The sequence below is a fragment of the Orcinus orca genome, chromosome 4 (assembly GCF_937001465.1).
Source record: "Orcinus orca chromosome 4, mOrcOrc1.1, whole genome shotgun sequence".
Classification (NCBI taxonomy): domain Eukaryota; kingdom Metazoa; phylum Chordata; class Mammalia; order Artiodactyla; family Delphinidae; genus Orcinus; species Orcinus orca.
In genome coordinates this window covers 15048002-15068576 of record NC_064562.1, presented here as the reverse complement: position 1 = coordinate 15068576, position 20575 = coordinate 15048002, and the positions used below count along the sequence as shown (strand labels likewise).

The window sequence follows — 20575 nt, the reverse complement described above, 5'->3', positions numbered from 1 at the left end:
GTTACTATTTAATAGTTTAAAAGACCTGGGAGTATAGACATATATATATTTATATATTATATATAAATATAATATTTGTGATATATACATGTGTTTGAAGAGAAAACAGAACTGAATTGCCTTAGAGTTACTGAACTGGGAGGTGGTTTGCCAATTCTGACAAACTTTCCACTGTCTTTAAATATAGAGGCTATTCCCTGGTAAATCTGTTCAATTTCATTAAGAAATCATGTTACCATAACTATACCAAGCCCTGAAGTTAAATTTTAGTTCCCACAATTTCAAGTAAAAGTTAGTAATTTGCTGTCTGCTCATTCCTGTCTAAATGCTATTACTATATCTCTGGCACTTCAAGAAAAAATAAATCTTTCTTTTAGAATGTATATTTGTAACACATAAGAAATAGCAAAGGCTTATAAGCTGGTCATTTTCTATTGATCAAATAAAAGTCATATCAATTCGTGTAGTCCTGTAGTGGTAAATATATTTAAACTGTTGTGCAACAGATCTCCAGAACTTTTTCATGTTGTAAAACTGAAACTCTATACCCATTAAACAACTCCCCATCTCCCTCTCCCCCTAGGCCCTTTAACCACCATTCTACTTTTCTGCTATTGTTTTTAATTTTTATTTTCCTCTTTAAAGAAAAACTATGACTTTGTTGAGGTTAAAATAAAATTAACATCAATGCAAATAATAATCACCATTTCTGGCGAAGGCCAAATTTGACCGTGAAACTCAAGTCTATTGCATTTGCCAAAATGTGAATTATCAAAACCAGACAAGCACAAGACCTAATTATTTAAACAGCCTGCTAAATCAACTTCCAAATGTTGCTGAGGAAAACACTTGCTTCACAAAGTCACTGAAAAATCAGTCTTAAATTGTTACCAACTCTAGAAAAACAAATTACCTCGATTACGTTTGGAGCTTTACCGTTAGATTAGAAAGTAGCTCTCCATTAGAATAAATCTGTCCTTTACACAGCAATCTCCTTTGATGAGAAAATTTCTGTTTATAACACTTCTTGTCCCTGCTTCAGGCAAACTCAAAGGGCGGGGCTTCACTGACAGAAAAGGTAATACAACTGATTACGAAATTTTTCACTGGGATAACAGATAATTGTCCAGCAATAATAAAACTTAAAGCTTAAAAAAAGATGAAGGCTAACAGTGATAATAAAATAAACACTTTGGGAAAACTGCCCTTCCCCAAGAAAATATTTAGCTATTTTTATTTTAAATTTCAACAGAACACAGTCTTGTGACTGTAACAGAAGTGAAGACAACTGGACAATAATTACCAGTCCACCTGAGAAGCTAGCTGACTTCAAAAGGTCATTCCTGCCAGGTGTAAATGAAATGTTTTAATGATCATCCATTGTAATGAGACCAAAGCTTCCCAGGAAATGTTTCTGGAAGTAAAACTTAAAAGGCAATTTCAAATATTATTTGACCAATCCCTAAATAGACTGAATCATTTTACATACTAATATGCCTTTAATAATCTGCCTCTTACTTTAGTACTTACCCAACAGATACCAAAATTTCTTGATCTCCATTATAAAACTGAAAAATAAGGGTAAAACCAAAATCTTGGAGAAAAGACAAAAATAATTTTTTGTTTCACCTTATCTTTCCAACTAAATATTCTTGGAAGGGTGACAGCAATGCAATTAGTGAGAAGTCACCACTCCACAAAAGTTACCATCACTGAACTATATATTAAATCTGACACCACTTCTCATTTCTAGTTACTCTTCCTACATATAAACAACAGTGCTAAGGATACAAATACCAATATTTACAACCTTTTAAGCCTCAAATACATTAACAATTAGTATCAATCCTGAATAAAATAACACTGCAGTCAGCAGACTTCTCAGACTTCAGAGAAATATTTTCTGTGTACCACAGTACTGTTTTCCAAAAACAAACCAAAAAAACCCCCCAAAAAACCCAAACCTATCACTTTGTTGACAAGGTCTTATTTTAAACTAGCGGCAAAATGCTTCTGTCCTATCAACTAACCTGCTGTAGATTTTAATACAATTAATCTTAGGAAATAACTACCTTCAACGTTCTAAAATCATCTTCTACCACTCTCCCCCTTAGTCTACTCCAGCCACTCAAGTCTTGCTGTTCCTGAAACATGCAAAGCAAATGTTCATCTCATGGTCTTTACCCTTTGCCCAAAATACTCTCCCCACCGCCCCACTTCATCCAAGTCTCTGTTCAATGTCACCTTATCTATGAGGCCTTATTTGCTCACCTTCTATAAATCAGTAACTCACATTCAACTACCACTCCCTTTCCCCATACTCCTTTGCTTTGCCCCAAACTGCTTATCACCAACTATTTTTATTTATTTATTGTCACTTCTTCACTTCCCTAAAGTGTAAGTCTGGGAAGGCAGACTTTGTTTTATTCACACCACTGTATCCCCAGGGCCTAGGACAGTGCCTGGCATATAACAACATTCAGTAAATATCTGTGGAGTAAGTATAAATAAGTCAACGAAGAAACAGGAATGATTTATTTATACTGATTTGTATGGCTAAAGTTCAGAGTAGTTAAATTTTATATTTCATAAAATTCATAAGGCTTGCAAATAGTATGACCACATACAGAGATCTGCTAACTTTGTCTATAGGTGGCTACACTGCCTATAGATGGTCAAGCACCCATCCCAGGTCCAGTTGGCTATGGCCAGAAAAGCAAGAGGGCAAGGTAAGGATCAGAGACCAATACACAAAGGCTGGTGCACCAAAACTGGAAAGAGATGGTACAAATGGCAGACACACTGCTAAGTTTGCCTAGTCTACATTCCACTTATATATTCTCTCTTATAATCAAATCTATCCTTCACTGGAGGAGAAAATTGGTCCCTAGAGCGACTGTCTCTCACCAGCAATACAGCTTACCACGCCTCTTTAGAAGAATTAAAAAAACAAAAAACTATAGTGAATGGCAATCACTAAGGGAAGAATGTCGAATTGGAGGTTATTAACCGGTGCAAACTCTCCTTTCAGATCTTTTTGAGAGTTTATGCCAGATCATGACAGATGGAAGAAGGAAATGGGCTATTCATTCAACAAATATTTATTATATACCTTCTAAAAAGATGTTACATGAAATAATTCAAACGGCAGTGTGTGTATGTTGTGTATGTGTGTGCGTGTGCATGTGTATGTCTGTGTGTGTACTGAGAAGGATGCTTCTGAAGAATTTTCTACAAAAACTTATGAAAAAGAAAACCAGAATTAATTTGGAAGATGACACTATCTAAGAAGTGAGGGATCTAGAAATATATAGTGTCAAAACTGCTTCAACTAGATATTACTAGTAAATAGTTATTACTATAAGATAACCTCTGTTCTTATGAGGTAAACTTCACTGAGTTCTTACTATGTGCCAGGCACTTTACAGGTGTTTATTTATTCAATGCAACAAACCTATGATGTAAATATTATTTTTCCCCCATTTGACACTTAAGGACCTGGGGCACAGTGGAGTAATTTGTCCAGACATATATAGCTGGTAAATTACAGAGCCAGGATTCACACGCAGACATTGTGCTCCAGAGCTTGCACTGGTAACAACTACACTAAACAGCATGTAGAATATTGTCCACTAAAAATATAATCTTAAAATGGTATATTGGGAGAAAAACTAAACCTCCAAGGACTCTGGTAAAAAAAATTAATAAAAAATACAATACTACTATATTAGCTTTGGTAATAAAACACAGTCATGGACGTTTGACCATTCATCATGATATAATCACAACTGCCTGCAGTGTTTTTCTTTAGGCTGGAAATTAATTACTATTAGATTACTTTAAATCTTAAGATAAAGTTGTTCAGAAAACTTTATCTAGATTGACAGTTCTTTTACACTAGTATTATGATTTTGTCATACTTAATGTAACACAGATATTCCTAAGTTGGCTGTAAAGTGTTATTCTGCAAATATACCCCAAAACTCATAGGAAACTCATTCATTCCCTGAATTTATAAAAAGTTGACCTTAAATATGAAGTATGAAGTTACATCATTTGCTAAAGCATTATGATTTATTATTACAGACCTAGAGCTACATGATATTGACAACACTTTTATCCATTAACAATGTATTTAAGGCATGAAAATCTGAATTTACTGAAGTGTCAACTGTCAGTCTTTTCTTATGAGATGTTAATCCTGTTCAAGTGACCTCTCTGAAAGGTTCAGAAATGAAAAACATTAAATCTCATAAACTCCCTCCACTTGAAATAATAAAGGGGCCACAAAACATAACTTTTGGCATGGGGCACATTAACCAACCAACAGGCTAAAACATTCTTTTTAAAAATAAACACTATTAAAATATTTTCCAGCTCAACATATCTGACCTAGAATAAACACCCTAACACTCACTTTATCTCTGAGGCAGACTCTTGAAAAAGTGTTACCAGCATAATTTGTATACAACTCCTGAAGGTGTATGCAACATTTCCTTATTAAAGTAGAAAAGGTCATAACATCACAAGTAACTGAAAACAGAAGCCATCTGGGAAACAAGCCGCTTCTTACAGTGATAATAAAACTTAAAAGAACACAAAAGAGAAAAACTGTAATCAGTGTGCAAATAACAATGAGAAAATAATAATGTATGTGTTACAACTTACAATTAACTTTTCCAAACAAACATATTAAAATGAGTATCTTACTTCCAAGTAGCCACCTTGGAAGGTTATATGGTTAGTCCTTTGCTCAAAATATTTTTGGATTTCTTCCCCTGAAATTTCTATCAAAACCAATTTAAAAACACACCAGCTTGCAGAATGCTAAAATCACAGTAATAGTAACCCACTCTTCCTAGCTCAGCTCTGATCCAGAGGCATCAGAATCCTTCTCAAACCCCCAGTTGTCCCACCATCACCCCCAGTGTCATCTCCTCACTCCCTTAAGCCTCCTTATCTCTTATTCTGATACTTGGCTTCCCTCCCATCCCCCATCTCATTCCACTTGCCTCCTCGCTCCCTGCACTCCTGCCACTCCTTTTCTCCTCCTTGAACACGCCAAGCTCTTTCTTGCCTCCAGGCCTCTTGATGCCTGCAGTGCTGTTCTCCTTCCTCTTCCCATGACTGGCTTCTTATCCTTAAGTCAATGTTGCTTCCTCAGCCAGAAGGGCCTGTCCTGACGGCCCAACTTAAGGTAAAACCCTTCCCCCATATACCCTTCCCCCAATTATTCCCTGGCACATCACCTTATTAAATTACATTGCTTATTTATCTATACACTTGTGAGTTAGCAGCCCCTCTTATTGGAATATAAGGTTCATAACAATAATGACTTAGTTTTGTGTACTTTCAGTGCCTAGACCAGGACTGAGCACACAGTGGTGCTCGATAGTGATACTGAATAAATGGTTCCATGCCCAGATGTAGGAATAGTAAATTCTGTCCACCGCTGCTACTTCTATCTCCTCTATGGATTCCATAGACACTAGTCGAGAAGTTCCCTACCATCCTAACTAGGCTGTATGATCAAAGCTCATATTACTGTGGTCTTTGACCAAGCCTCATTACATATATGTCCTCTCCTACTTCCAAGCTCCTTCTTATATTCCATATCATGTTCCATGTACCTGTTTGTCAGAAAACAGAGAACCACCCTCTCTATCCAAGCCTAGTACACAGTAACAGCCTAACGAATATATGTTAACTAACACCTTCTCTTAGGGCTCTGGCATGAGTCATTCAGGAGAAGGGCAGCGTCAGAAGACAATACCAAGAGGACGTACTCTGCTGTACCAAGAATTTACCCATCTCTCCTAAAAGATAATAAATAATAATAATAAAATCTCCAAGGACTAAGCTTGAACACACCTCACTTACGTGTTTCTTGAATTCCTTCCCATGAAGTCCCTTTATCTTTCATGCAAACAGCACACACATACACAAACACCTGCCCCTCTCAGGCTCTCCTAACTTCCATATATGTCCAGACAAGCCTGAGTTTGCATGTCTACAAAGCACAGGGCAGTTTTAATTTCCTTTCACTTTTTAAACAAAAGACACACATATTGTAAAAACTGCAAACAGTATAATAGTATACAGAGAAAACAGTAAAAATTCTATCAAGCCCAGTGCCCAGGGCAGTTCTAAACCCTGCACTGTCTGGTCACAAAAATCAGTTTCCTTACTTAGTAACTATACTTCTGCATTGGTCTTAATGTATGAAGTGTTAGGTTCAGTTCTGGGAGTCACACATAAAGAGACATTTAAAAACTGAACTACTTTTAAAGGCAAATGCTCAGGGGTGTGAAGAGAGGCAACCGTCAAGAAAGAAACACTTGAAGAAATGGCTTCCAACAGAAGATCCACAAGACTTAAAAGGAAATACAAGTCAGTCACCTACTGGAAAGGCTGCAATGTGTGCGAGGGCTATCCTTTGTTGTGCATGCCACTCAAGGATAGAAAGAGAACTACTGGGTCAAATACAGAGAAAACAAACTCGGGCTGACACACAGGAAGACTCCGTACCTAGGGAGGCAGAGGGCTATTACATTAAGTAACATAGGGGGCGTTTCCTAGAAACCAACCCTGACTAGGATTAAAAACAAAGAAAACCAAAATGTCTCATCAGTTAACTATAACTATTAATCATTTTCATTAACGAAACAATTCTAGAAGAAACGACTATAACTGCAACCCAGCTTCCCATTTGTCCCCATCATCATTACAATCATCAGTCAACAGTTATTGAACATGTACGGGGAATTTTAATACGATCTTGAGTAAATAAGACCCAGAGCTGTAGCGGTTTTTTTCCTGGTGAGAGAGGTTCATGATTTAACAAAGTATATGACCTATTTGTATGTTCTTAAACTGTACCACCGTGAAACATAATATGAAGACCAAAAATTTGGCCTTAAAAAAACTATATGCAGTTCCTTTTAACATAAATTTTACCACTTTATCTTAACAATGAGGTATGAAACAAAACCAGCTATACTTGTTATATACTTGGTTATATACTGGTTAAATTTACTAAAGATTCCTCCAGAAGTCTTTGGTAAATTTAACATTCATTATTAAATTTTATAGTATTAAAATATTATAAGTAATGTGCCAACTTCAAAGTGTTCTAAAGATACTTTCAGCATCATAAATAGAACTGAAGCCTGATATCATATATTATTAACACTGACATTTATTTCCGAAAAGGATTTGACCTATGTTGACTGAACCCTGAAAAAAGTGAAAAGACCAGTAGTCGGAGAAAAGCAGATCTGTCACATTATTTAGCCAGTGGCAGTTCCACTGCAATTTAGCCTTAATCTTTTTGATGAAGTGATCTAAATAACAAAAGATCCATACTAAAAATATTTTTAAGAAATAAAAGCTACATAATGTTCCCAAACATTAGCGTACAAAATGGGATTCGATGGTACACGAGAAACATCCATAAGGCATGTGAGAATCCCTAAACATCCTGAATTCAAAGTCTGGGCCTAGAAGGTACATTTTAAAAATCTCTTATGATCTTAATGATTAGTTTAGAAACTAGTCATAGTTTTAAAAGTAATCTCAGTTACTCCCATTTACACAAGTCTTTGATTCTCTCTTTAAGAAACACATACAAACTTGGTTGTCAGTAGTAAAAACTGCCACCTATTCCCAGAAAACAGAGTATACTGGTTTAAAAGCATTACAGTATTACTACTCAGTTTGTCTGGTATCACATCCTAAGCCTAACCAATTACTAGCTGTGTAACTTTGAGCATCTTATTTAACTGCTCTGTCTCTCTGTTTCTTCATCTGCAAATCAGGTTTTAAATCATACTTCCTCAGAGGGTCACTATGAGGATTAAATAATCGAACACGTGCAAAATATCTACATCAGGGCCTAGACAATAATAGGGGCTCAATAAATGTCAGTGTATTGTCATTATTATTATTTAATATAGGAAAGAAAGTGGAGACCCAAGTGAGTTGGAGCTGTCAAACATTTCAAAGAGCACCTAGTATATGAATGTGCCCTGATGGATGGGTAGGGCTAAAGGTCCTGTGCATGAAGAATAGAGAGACCAAGGACTTAAGGGTTCAAAACAGGCATTTTGGACTGTAAACTCAGTTCTGCCAAGTGGGTCTGACGGGATTAATATATTAAATGCAGGATTTTAGAATTCCTGCCTCGGCAAGGTGCCACCCTGAAGATGAGGAAACAGCCTAGGAGGGAACAAGCCATTGATGAAGTTTGGAAACACCTCTGTCTGCTAAGCTATCAAAGTGTCACTCTGAGAATTAGATACGAACTAGAATCTTCCAGAATGAATAAAGGTACATATAAACAGAAATGCCTAGTATAAAAAGATCAAAAGAACCAATCATAGAATATTTGGAAGTCAGTAGCATGGAGATTCTTCAAGAGAACGTCCAAAGTCATGAAAATTACATGTATAACAATGCTTGTATTTATTTACAAACTTCTTTCTCCAGAAGATCCCTAAGGGTTGCTAGTTAAGGAACAAAGCATTTGCTTTCTAAAGGATATCTGTCCTCCAGTATGTTTTCTCAAGAAGAAAACACTTGCAGAACATATCTACAATCTCCTCTGGCTAGCATTATACAACCTTACTAAATTTTTAAGTTTCACCATCTCTAAAAGTTAATATCTCAGAAATCATTTGAGAAACACTGGTCTAATACTGTAACTGGATTCTCAATGCAACCAAATCACAACACTCAAGCCCCTAAGGAATCAACCGTAAATGGGATTCGGTTGTTAATGTCATTAAAAAAAAAAAACACTTCCTCTTTTGGTAAATCAAAATTTACCCAAGATAATTACAATGAAGAACAGTGGTCATTGTTAAATCACTTTCTGAATCCTAGGAAAAAGTGTTTAACAAGTCACAGAATTCAAACAACAAATGGTGCAACTTATTATCTAGTTCCAAACACTTCTCATCATATTAAAAATTTTACAGCATAGTAAAGGGAAATTCCTCCTTCCCTCAACTTTAAGCACATAAACAAACATCCCTGGCATTCTGACTCTTCTTGTCACCAAGGTTACCAACACTTACACTCTCTGCTGCTTACACCCAGGTAAAATGAAGAAATATATCGTGCCACACGTTAGGATGCCTTCACAATGCCTGACTCACTATGCTACGAAACACTGGAAACCGTTGTGACTTGTTATGCTCCACTGGCTAATAACAGTTGATATGAAAACAGTGAGGTTCCTAAGGGTGAATTTTACTATGTCCAGGGACCAGGCCAAATACCTCATTATGGTCAGTCTCTTTGTCACATCCGTAAGGGGAGCTAGAGGAGAGTAGGATTTAAAATTCCACAATATATCAGGCTGCTGGAGAAACTCCAAAGGCAACAACCTGAAATCTATTAAATGTGATTTGCTTAATTTTTCAGAAAGTTTATGACAGGGCACTATGCCAAAAACTATTCCACAAAAAACAAAAAAACCTTTCACCATGTAATTGGAAGTAATATGTTAACAGAGAGAGGAAATCCGTTTGGAAATAGGAAACAAATGATAGAGGATAATTATTAACCAAAGCTCTAAATGAAAAAATTCAAATAAATAGCATCCCCCCAGAAGGTAAAAAATCATTTAAAGAAGGTCAGCACATCTTTATTTTGTACATTCTCATGCAAAATGGAAAAAAAAAAGGGCCACTTAAAAACATACAGAATCCTCTGTAGAACACCTGTGATTAAGCCCTGTAAAAAAGGAGAAAGATGGAAATAGGCCCATCTGATTGGAAAAGATGAAAGTCTGTCCAAACTTGTGCTAGCACAGGTATGAGGAAACTGGCTTTCTCATTGTGGGTAGGAGTGTCTCTATAGAGATATTTGGCAATATCAACCAAAATTACAATTGCATACAACTCTTTGACTCAGCAATTCCATTTCTAGGACTCTATCTCACAGGTATGCTCATATATATGCCATATACAGATAGATATAGTTATTGATGCAAAAATTACACTACAGTGTTACTAAAAGGACCTAATTGTCCATCAGTAGGAACTGGTTAAATAAATTATGATAAATCCAAATACAATGCAGCTGTACAAGAATGAGGATATATTTACTGACTTGGGGTTAAGTGAAAAAAGCAAAATGCCAAAAAAAAAGCAGATTTTTAAGGATACTATTTGTGTTGGAAAGGGGGATGATGAGGATATATATGTATTTTCACACATCTGTATAGATTATCCCTGAGAGTATACACAGGAAACTGCTAACACTGGTTGCTTCCAGGCAGAGGAAATGAATGACGGGACAACAGGAGGCTCTTTCCTCTAAACACTATTGAGTCATTTGGCTTTCAACGCATATGAATATCTTACCTAAAGAAAACCATAAATTAACCAAACTTTAGAAGGGGGAAAAGGGTGAAGGGTGAAGATTTCTTGAGTACCAAATCTGACCCAGTAAATAACTGTTCCCATTGTAACCTTTTTAAAACTACCGCTTTCTTTTTCTCTTTCAATCTAACTTGTTCTTTCCCTCCCGTCAAGTCCCCAGTTCATTTTACTCTCCTCCATTTAGGCTGGACAAGGACATCTGCTGCAACTGCTTAGCCCTGCCGGGTGGACTAAATGCCAATGAGGTTGATGAACTTTGTTCCAGTAATTATCATACAAAATGGGTAACAAACTCAGCTGTAAAAGAAATCTGAGTATTTACAGAAGGATAGATAACTCCACTTATGCAACAAGAAAGAAATGATAATAAGGTGACAGAAGATGGGGAAGTGAAGATTTGAGAGATTCCATTTTAATACTATAAAAAATTCTTCCAAGCCTGACTTTAAACATTCATTCAATACTGTCTGTTCTGTCCATACCTAAATATTTTATTACCTTTAAAAAAAAGAGTATCTATGATATAAAAGTGATTTTCCCACTCTGTAATTTAAAAAACAAACCTGAATTCCCAGCAGGGCTATACAGTGGCTCTGCACCCAGAATACCTAAATTAGGGGTCACCACACCATGGTCACTGCTCATTACTTTCTTAAACTAATGTTTTCTTTTCATTCCCAATATTATGTCACTTATTTGCAAATCCATACATATATTAACATTTCACATGTGAGGATCCTGTTTTGTCAAGTTTTATATCGTATACTCAATATTTCTACATTTCAAAAATTCAAACAAAGGCCTAGAGTCTCACCTCCTAAAGCTGAAACATAATTATCTCTTATAAGACGCCAAAGAGGGGCTTCCCTGTTGGTGCTGTGGTTAAGAATCCGCCTGCCAATGCAGAAGACACGGGTTCGAGCCCTGGTCCAGGAAGATCCCACATCCAGCAGAGCAACTAAGCCCGTAAGCCAAAACTACTGAGCCTGTGCTCTAGAGCCTGCGAGCCACAACTGCTGAGCCTGAGTGCCACAACTACTGAGCCTGCACACCTACAGCCCATACTCTGCAATAAGAGAAGACACCGCAATGAGAAACCCGTGCACCGCAAGGAAGAGTAGCCCCCGCTCGCCGCAACTAGAGAAAAGCCCCGCGCAGCAACAAAAACCCAACGCAGCCAAAAATAAAATAAATAAAATAATAATAATAAGATGCCAAAGAAACAACCCCTTTTTATCTGGAGCAATGTTTGCTCCTAGATTAACTAGCTCATATCGTATTTCTCCTCCATGCAGTTGTAACTGGGGGAAAAGGCCATGACCAGTCTTGCAGTGCATGGGAACCTGGGTAAGAACTACTGCAAACAGGATATTTCAGACAAAGACTAACTGTATATTCAGATTAACTATATATTCACACTGCAGCCTAACCAACAATCATCACAAACTCTTTGCATTGAAAGTTCTCAAAAATGACTGAAAACAAGTCTATAGGCTTTGGTTATTCTGAGTTTAAGTAAGCAAATATTAGACCTAACTCATGAGTAGCTGAATAGCTTGTATGAAAATCTCCCTTACTTAGGTCTAAAGTGCTATTCTTACTTCACCCAATCTCTACAATATTGTTTCTTCCATCAGATACAAAAATCCTGCATACCAGTAAAATTCCTTTTAACCAATAACTTTCCAAAATGCCCAATATTCATTAAAAACTAAAAAAAAAAAAAAAAAAAAGCCTTTTTTTCCTCAAACTATTAACTTACAATAAAACATACTGATAAAGATTTTCATTTCTTTACAAATAACAAACCAGAAAAAAACCTTCAGAATTATCTTGAGATTCTTGACCCTTGGGACCACAAATGACAGAAAACTGCCACGTGGGAAAAGACAGGTCTCTGAGCCCCCCACAAAAGGTGATCAATATTTTAAAAGCAGAGGGTGAACATACATGTGAAATGCACATTATGCAGTTAAACAAGCTAAATTATCAACTTTCTCACTTGGCATAATAACAGGGTAGTTGGAAGGGAATGTAAAAGAAAATACTCAACAGCTTAAAATTAACAATGGGCCCATTTATTCAAGGGAGGATGGTTCTCCCATTTCAGCTTGAGGACTGAAAGTCTCTTTCTGCCCACCTCTAGGAGGGAAACTCTGCAGCTGGCCTGTCTGGAGAATCACTCAGCTATATTCACAGCTTCACTCAGACTCAAGCAATGGCAAGAAAAGTCTTCGTCTTCACTTTGAACTGAAAACCAACACAGAGAAATACTGACTTTGAGGTGTTCAGATTTCATTCTTCAAGGACCAGTTCAATTAATTTCTCCTGTAGGAAGCCAACCCTCTACCCCTAAACAGATATGAAAGGTCTGTGCCCACTGAAACTGAGAAACACTTATCTGTATCTCTGTCATTCCATCAAATATTGTCTTGTGACAGGTCTTATGACATTGTCTAGTACTGTGTTTATTTTTCTCCCCAACCTTTGTACTCCCCAATGCTTTGTCTCTTCTTCAATGGCTTCTAGGAAGTATCCTTTTAATTACTGAATGAATGAATTCACAGCAAAGTGTTTTCACGGCTCTTTCTCTGTTCTATTAATACTCCTAAACGGGACTCCATACTCCAGGAAATGGTACATTTCTTCTGCTTTTCAAATCCAACTAAAATCTTGTCTGACCTGGTAACAAATGATCCGCCCCTAACTGTTGAGAATCAAAATCTCTATTATTTGGGTATTAAAATGTCTGACCTGATTTTATCTGCTAAAGAAACACCATAGATGTGTTTATAGAGAATTGGGAGATCAACTTCAGGAAATCCAAATACTGACAGCTAAGGGAAAAATTCTAATGTCATACATCAGAAAATAACACAAGGAGAGTATTTCAATTTTAGGATGCTGTACTTAAAATGTTATTCACAAATACACTATCTTTCTTGTAATTCCATCATGAGGGTCAGCAACTTGCCAAAATACGGCCTTGAATTGTGCAACAAGTCTCCTATTTCTTCTTATAAAATATATTGGCAAAGACCAACAAACCCACACTGCTACAATAAAACCCATCCTCACATACCATGGCTTCAAGGCAATTCCATAAATACAGGGTCATAAAAAGACAGCCTGCAAACTCCAGTAGCCAACACACCACTTTAAGGATAGGAAATTGAAGACAATGACATGGGATCAGGCAATTACAGCAATTTGACGATCTTTTCAAAAAGTCTGCAACAATCACCTATCTTATCTTAGAAACCCACCTACTAAAAAAGTATGCAAAACTCATACAGAAGAGACGGGGAACAAAATCTGAGAGTAATGTTAAAATTTTACAGTTTGTATGCTTTATGAAGCAAGTCATAATCCATATATTCCTATGCTGGTAACGAAATCTCAAGAAAACAGAATGTTCAAGTCCCAGCCAATGGCTTATTTATCTCAAATACATTTGATATCACAGAGTTCCAATATTATAAGGAAACGTAAAGAGCCCTTTGGAGTTCATCATAATAATACATGACCGGAGGAAATACTGTATACGTTTGAACTATATATAGATGCAGGTTCCTAGCGAAGCACAAACCTGTAAGTTTATTTTTCTTTATCAATTCCAACAGACTGTAAGTAAAAAAATACATAACTGCTATGTTCCCTAAAATTATGGGGGATTTGATGTTTCAAGTCTCTAAATTTTTTCTTTTTAATTTCATATTATTGTAAAAGATAACAACTGAGAGAATACCATGCCAGACCTTGTTAAGAATTCCACATACATTATTAAAGTAAGAGAATCACTAAATTACATATTTTAAGGCATGCTTTCAGGTTTTAATTGCTTCTTGATACTACTAATTAAATAATCTGGTGACCACTGAAATATATCCCAATAATTTTACATAATTAAGGCAGAATAAATATAACCAGAGAACTAATTAAGATGAGGTATAACATTAATAATCTTACTACCACAATATGGATTAGTTATTAGGCACCCATCTTTATTAGGCAATGTTTCTAGGCCTGTTTAAACTGAACCACACAAGGGGTTAAAAATAACTACAATGAAAGGCCAACAGCCTAGCTGCACAGTTGCACCAACATTCCCTCTCCTCGCCAATCCAGAATGAATTGCATGCCCCACTGCACAAGGCCCAAAAAGGTCACAGGAGATGGCAGAGACTTTTGTAAGAGAACAGAAATAACTCAGCAGCTTTGTTACCGTAAGTCTCTTTTAATCAGTGTGTTCAAAATCCTTTAATTAACACTCTGTCTACACAAGGAAAGCATTTCTTCTGTGCCAGGAGAGGGCACATATGTATGTACACAGTGTTCTGTTGTATCAGCATCACAACATGGAACTCAGATTGTCTGCCAGGAAACTGAAGCACAGAAAACTTTTTTAAAGGTATGGTACCACAACATTTACATACTCCATTTGCACTTCTACAATCAAACAACAAAGTGTGTTGCATGAGGTGTTAATTTGTTTCTACACTTTTTTTGCAGCAAAAAATGGAAGCATTTAAACCATAATTTTCTTTAGTCCATTATCATAAACTAGGATATTCAAAATTAATGTAAAATAATGTAAACAGAATGCAAAAACAGACAATATTCAAATATTCTTCCTTTCTTCATGATGGCTCTTCAGTAGGAGGCAAAAAGATACTGCCCCCCTCAAACAGGAATAAATCACAAGACACATTTTCACACAGATGCTTTACATTTAAAATTTCATCCAACCAGGCAAAGTCTTAAAACTTTCAGGCTGGATTACATACATGTGTTTCCTTGTAAAATCTGAGTAACTGGAATCAAGATGGAATTTGATAAAGATAACTATTTTAAAAATCCAGAGCCAAGAAACAAGGAAAACTTCATTAGTAAACTGGGATTTGAAGTATTTTAATAGAGATACGTAATTGTTACAAACTTATTTTTAATCTTTCAAAATCGAGTTGGATATACATACTGTAAGAAGCAGTGTGTGTATGTGTGTGTGTATATATATATATATATATATATATACACACATATATAATTAAATAATAAGTACATATATAATTAAACCAAAAGATAACTCTCTTAAATATCTAACTAGAGAAGCAATCTACCTAAATTTATGATAAAGCTTATTGGGGAGGAAGCAGAGCATTAACTGCTTGAAAGCCAGTTCTTCCACACCAGCCATGGGAGCTCACAGCACAGTTCTTTACAATGAGAATAAAACCACTACTTCACAGGTTGGTGTGAGAATTAACTGAGATGAAGTAAAGAACTTGGCAAAAACCCGAAAGTTTGCTGGTAATGCTGTTGGGGGAATAGATTTTTTTATGTATTACACAAAAGTGCAAACTGGCATAACCTATCAAAATTATACATATATAATTATGTATATATGATATCCACTGAAGCATTACTTGTAATAGCAATACTGGCAACAGTATAAATGCCCTTCAATAGGGGATTACTTAAATAAATTTTACTTCCCTACAAAAGAATCCTATACATCTGTTATTAAAAAAAAGAAAAGAAAAAGAAAAAAACTCTAGTAACAGGGAAAGCTCTCTAAGGTAAATTGTTAAGAAAAAAAGCAATGTGTGGAACAGTGTGTATTAAGATGCTACCATGTAAGTAAAAGGTGAATAGATATTCATATTTAGTTGAATATACAAAAAACCCTATGAAATGTTATACAAGTAATTAACAGCAATAATTATCTACTGGAGATGAAAGTGAAACAATGCCTGACACCCAGTCAAACCTCAATAAATGAAAGCTATAATTACTCCCTTCATCAGTGTCATTATCATCATGAAAACATGTCATTAAAATATATACACAGAATACATTCAAACTAAATCCATGAGGTAAACAGCCAAATCTTAAGCATTCAAAGGCTGACTATCTGGTTGGCCATCCAAGCCCTTCGTTTTCTCTTCATAGGTAAGTAGCTTTTGGCCATTTTACTGTAGACTAACCCCTCACCAGAGAGCGAGCTGAGGAAATAACACCAAAAACAGTCCTTTTATTCAATATTGATCAACAGTTTCTAATAAACAGCTTTTGGAGCTGAAAGGGACCGTGAAAATCCCAGTGTAAACTTCTATTACATATGAAGAAACTAAGGTCCAGAGAACTCCCCAAATTAGCCACTGTTCAAAGACTTGGAGTCTGTCCCCCCAGTTAAATGCTTTCAATTTTATTATTAAGATGGGGGAAAATAAGCTTAATTGAAATCAATTATCCTTGCTAAATTCCCTCCCCAGCCCATCCTTTACTGTACATAACTAAGTTTGCTGAGATCATATTCCATAAGCAATTCTATTAAGTAGAGCGCAGGTCATCCAGAGAATTCGACAACTCGGCCGTGATGTTTCTAGGACTATGCATTGAATGAACATCCACAATAAAATCTGTAAAGTTTGCTTACGCTAGAGATTGTCAGAGGCATGTTGAAATCCTTGCCACCTTGTAGCCGGAAACCCCAAGGAGCTGGGCCAACCAAGGACACACTGTAGTTGCTCATGGTTCTAATGGCTCAAAGTCCAATGCCCAAAAATGAAAGAAACTGTGAAAGAAAATTAGATGGTTAACAAAAATGTTTATCTTCAGTATTTTGTTTTGGGGGGAAGAGGGGATATGCAAAATAAGTCATATTAAGTTCTCATTTCAGTCAAAGAAAAGGAATCTATGAGCTAATACATAATCTCTAAACTCATGCCAATTTCCATAGTCTAAAAATTCCATATCAGAGTATATTTCTAGACATTTGATCAGTTTTACAACTTGCTACACTACAATTTGTGGCTTCTTGCATACAAACTTTAATTCAAAGTACTTTACAACACTTCATTTTATACAAAAAAAGAACAAAACTTTATTTCAGGTTTAATTCAAAATGATTTTCCCTGTCCTTCTGCCTGCAGTTAGCAAGAGTCCTTCAATTTCACTTACTTAAATTCTAAGTTATCCTAACACATGAAAAGAACTACAAATCGGTAGACTCTCATTCATGCTTTCCAAACTCTAAATTCTTTAAAACGAGAAGTTGTTTTTTAATGCATAAAACTATTCTCTCCAATTATAAAGTACAACTTGTATTTCCTCTTCTGGGGACATGTTATTTTCCACGCAAAGAAATTATTTACATTTCCTTCGGACAGGCAATGATGGGCAATACTCTAGCACAATGATATTTCAATCAGAACCTGCTTTTTGTTTTATATACACACCTCATCAGGCAAAGTGGAGTGAGCATTTACCACACAGTGTATAAGTCTGACTAAACATGGTAGGAATAAAAGGTGAATCTTAATGCATGAAAGAATTAGAGCTTTAGAAAAGAACCAGCGCTTCAGTGCTTTCTTTCTTCTGTGTTTTGCTGGAAGTGCGCTCATAATGACTCTCATGGTAGTACTTCTATATAACAAAAAAAAACTAAAGAAAAAAAAGTGTGACTCGGAGTTTGGTGTTGGTTGTTATGGTGGTTATGTGTGAGTGGGAGAAACTGGGAGGAATGGAGGTCTTCTAAAATGTAATACTAAGACACCTATTATTTCCCTCTTTAAAAATAATGTGACACATGTGTAATAATTTTAAAACCACATTTTTTTAAAAAAAGCTGTTTCAGACACACTTCCTTGGAAAATCTGTGCTATTCAGCCAAATCATCACCTATTATCTGTCTTAAAATATTATTCCATTTTTTTAACCCATTGAAAATTTCTATTCCATCACACCAAATTAATAGTGGCAGATGTAGATATGCAAATCACTGGGTATATTAAAAGCAAGCAGATTCCATCTTCTCATATGGGGAAAATGAGGCAAAACTTTCATATAAGTCCAGTTCTTAAAGAAAAATCAGTGAAAATCTGCCCTGCATCTGCCCAGAAACAAAATGGGCTTTTCCACTGGCATAGTAGTTGACTGACTACTAGCCAATAATACATTACGTCAATACTGATGCAACAAACACTAAAAAGATGAAAAGGCCAAACCAGAGATCAAGCTATTTGATATATGTGAAACACAAATAGTAAGGAGCCACATAGTCTAATTGCTTTCTCACTGTAATAAAAGTTTCAGAGAACTTGTAGAGAAAGACTGGATAATGGCACACAATATAAATCAAAAGTGTGTAAAGCCAACAGATATTTCACAGGCAGCCTACCCCTCCTTCTTTTTTAATCTTTAACTTTTTGTCAAGAGAAGAATTTGAAAGTTAGGTTCCACTTCCTCTAATCCCAATGTTCCCTACAAGAAAATGTGTTTAATTCATATATCAACCTATGTACCTGCAGCTTCCCTTTACTTACGAGTTCCCTTCCTGATTTCTCCCATTTGTTATTAAAATCTCTAGCACTGGCAAGGTCACAGCCACACTACAGAACCAGCGTCAGTTCATTTCTAGTGTGGTTTCCCTTCCAGTACTCTCCCTTTGCTAGCTTCACGTGCCTTAAAATATTCTGAAACCGAAGCAACTGTTAATACTATTGGCCTTTTCCAGGTCTGGTAATATTAGTGCCCAAACTCTTCCTTAAATACCAAGCAGGCAGGAAATATTGAGCAGCCTTTCTGCTTTCAAGCACGTAGAAAATGTTGGCACTTCTGTACCGTGCTGGATTGTCTTTTAGGGGAAAGTCCAAACAATGTCTTTGCTCTAGTACTTAGGCAGGAAGCCTGGCATTTCCCACACTCCTAGCGCAGCTTCTTCGGTGGGTGGGAGAAGGGAAAGAACTCATGATGAATTTCTCCGAGAAGGGTCTGAAATTAAAGCTGTATCTTGAGATCCTCTTCTTCCCCAGATTGAGCGACTGTGGAGGTAGAGTGGAAGAACTAAAGCCACAGGCACCGGGTGAAAGTAGCCGACGAGACAGTTTTCCAGCAGAGAGGTTCACGCCTAGCCCTGTTTGCCAAATAAGGTTCCCGAGCCGGCTGCTCCCTAGGCAGGCGGCTTCCAACGTCCCCGTGGTCAGGAAGGCAGACTTGGGAGAGGCTCTGGCGATCACACCCGAGACCTACCCTGCCCAGCGCAGCCACGAATTTTCTTTCCAAGGACTACCCTGTCCATACGCCCTTCCTTTTTCCACTTACTGTAAAACGAACGGGACCACAGTCTTTTAAAAAAAGCCCCACCAAGTACGCGAGCACTAATAAATCTGGCGTTCATGACACATTTGTTTTTTAAACAAGCTTTATTTCTGGACGCACGGAAGCTGTCCCCTAACAGGTTACACAATCCTCAATATTTGGGGGGAAATAAATGCTTCTCAGTAGCGTGAGAGCAAATAAAAAATCAGCACGCCGTTCCCGTTTAGACCCGCATCCTCCCCACACCCCCGGGAGACTCGCGCAGGACGCGAGTGTCTCGGGACGCCTAGGTGCGTGCCCGGCGACGCCGCCGCTCTCGTCCCAATCCGCCCAAGCTCCAGTGCCCGTCCTCTGGCCTGGGGCCCGCTCCCGCGCCGCCCTTTCCCGGGCGCTCCTCTTCCCACGCCGCTCTCCCACCTCCGCTGATCGGCGTCCGGCAAACACCTGAGCAGCCACCCGGCGCGAGGCGCGCCCCCTCCTCTCCACTAGCTGGGCTTCCCTCCACGCGCTCTGCGTACGGCGACTCCTTCTTTCCCTCCTCCCTATCGGGGATCCGAGACGCGCATCGCCGGCGGGCGGCCACTCACCTCGGGTCCGGCGCGGCGATGCCTCCGCCTCAGACGAGCGCTGACAAGTGACTCGTGGTGTGTACGCCGTCCCCACGGCCCCCGGGAACTTCCGCCTCCTGGCTCCCCAACCCCCACAGGCCCCGCCCCCGAGCCAAGGCACGCCCCCTCCTCCCCGGCCACGCCCCCGGGCCGAGCAGGGCTGGGAGGCGCTGGGAGAAGGGTGCTGCGGCGAGCAGAAGCCCCTGCGGTAAAACAATTGCACTACAGACTTTCGGTGGCAGTAGTCTTAGGGGGTTTTGAGCAGTACCTGGCAAAAGTCCGCTCCCCCTGCCTTTTTTATAGTGGATGCATTTCTCTCTAAAGAAACTTTGAATTGGCCAGCAGTTGCGTTGGCTAAAATAGGAGAGGGCTTTGGATAAATTCCTGTCTATGCAAGTTCAGCAGCCACTGCCTGGTTTTTTGGGTGAGCTTTATGTGCCCTGAAAAGTGAAGACGCTTAAAGTTTACTTGTCAGGA

General features: G+C 37.7%; 1 protein-coding gene across 5 annotated transcripts in view; it reads right to left on the bottom strand.

Annotated features, from left to right (window-relative positions):
• The window catches only part of PDLIM5 (PDZ and LIM domain 5), a 214195-nt gene extending 194006 nt beyond the window's left edge, over positions 1–20189 (bottom strand). For all 5 annotated transcript variants that reach the window (XM_033400360.2, XM_049709180.1, XM_033400363.2 and 2 more), the window contains exons 1-2: positions 20078–20189; positions 16828–16965 (exon numbers count right to left, since the gene is read on the bottom strand). In XM_033400360.2, the coding sequence (XP_033256251.1) occupies positions 16828–16923 (96 nt within the window). In that variant the 5' untranslated portion in view covers positions 16924–16965; positions 20078–20189. The remainder of the gene's footprint in view (positions 1–16827; positions 16966–20077) is intronic.
• Between the last annotated feature and the right edge of the window lie 386 nt (positions 20190–20575).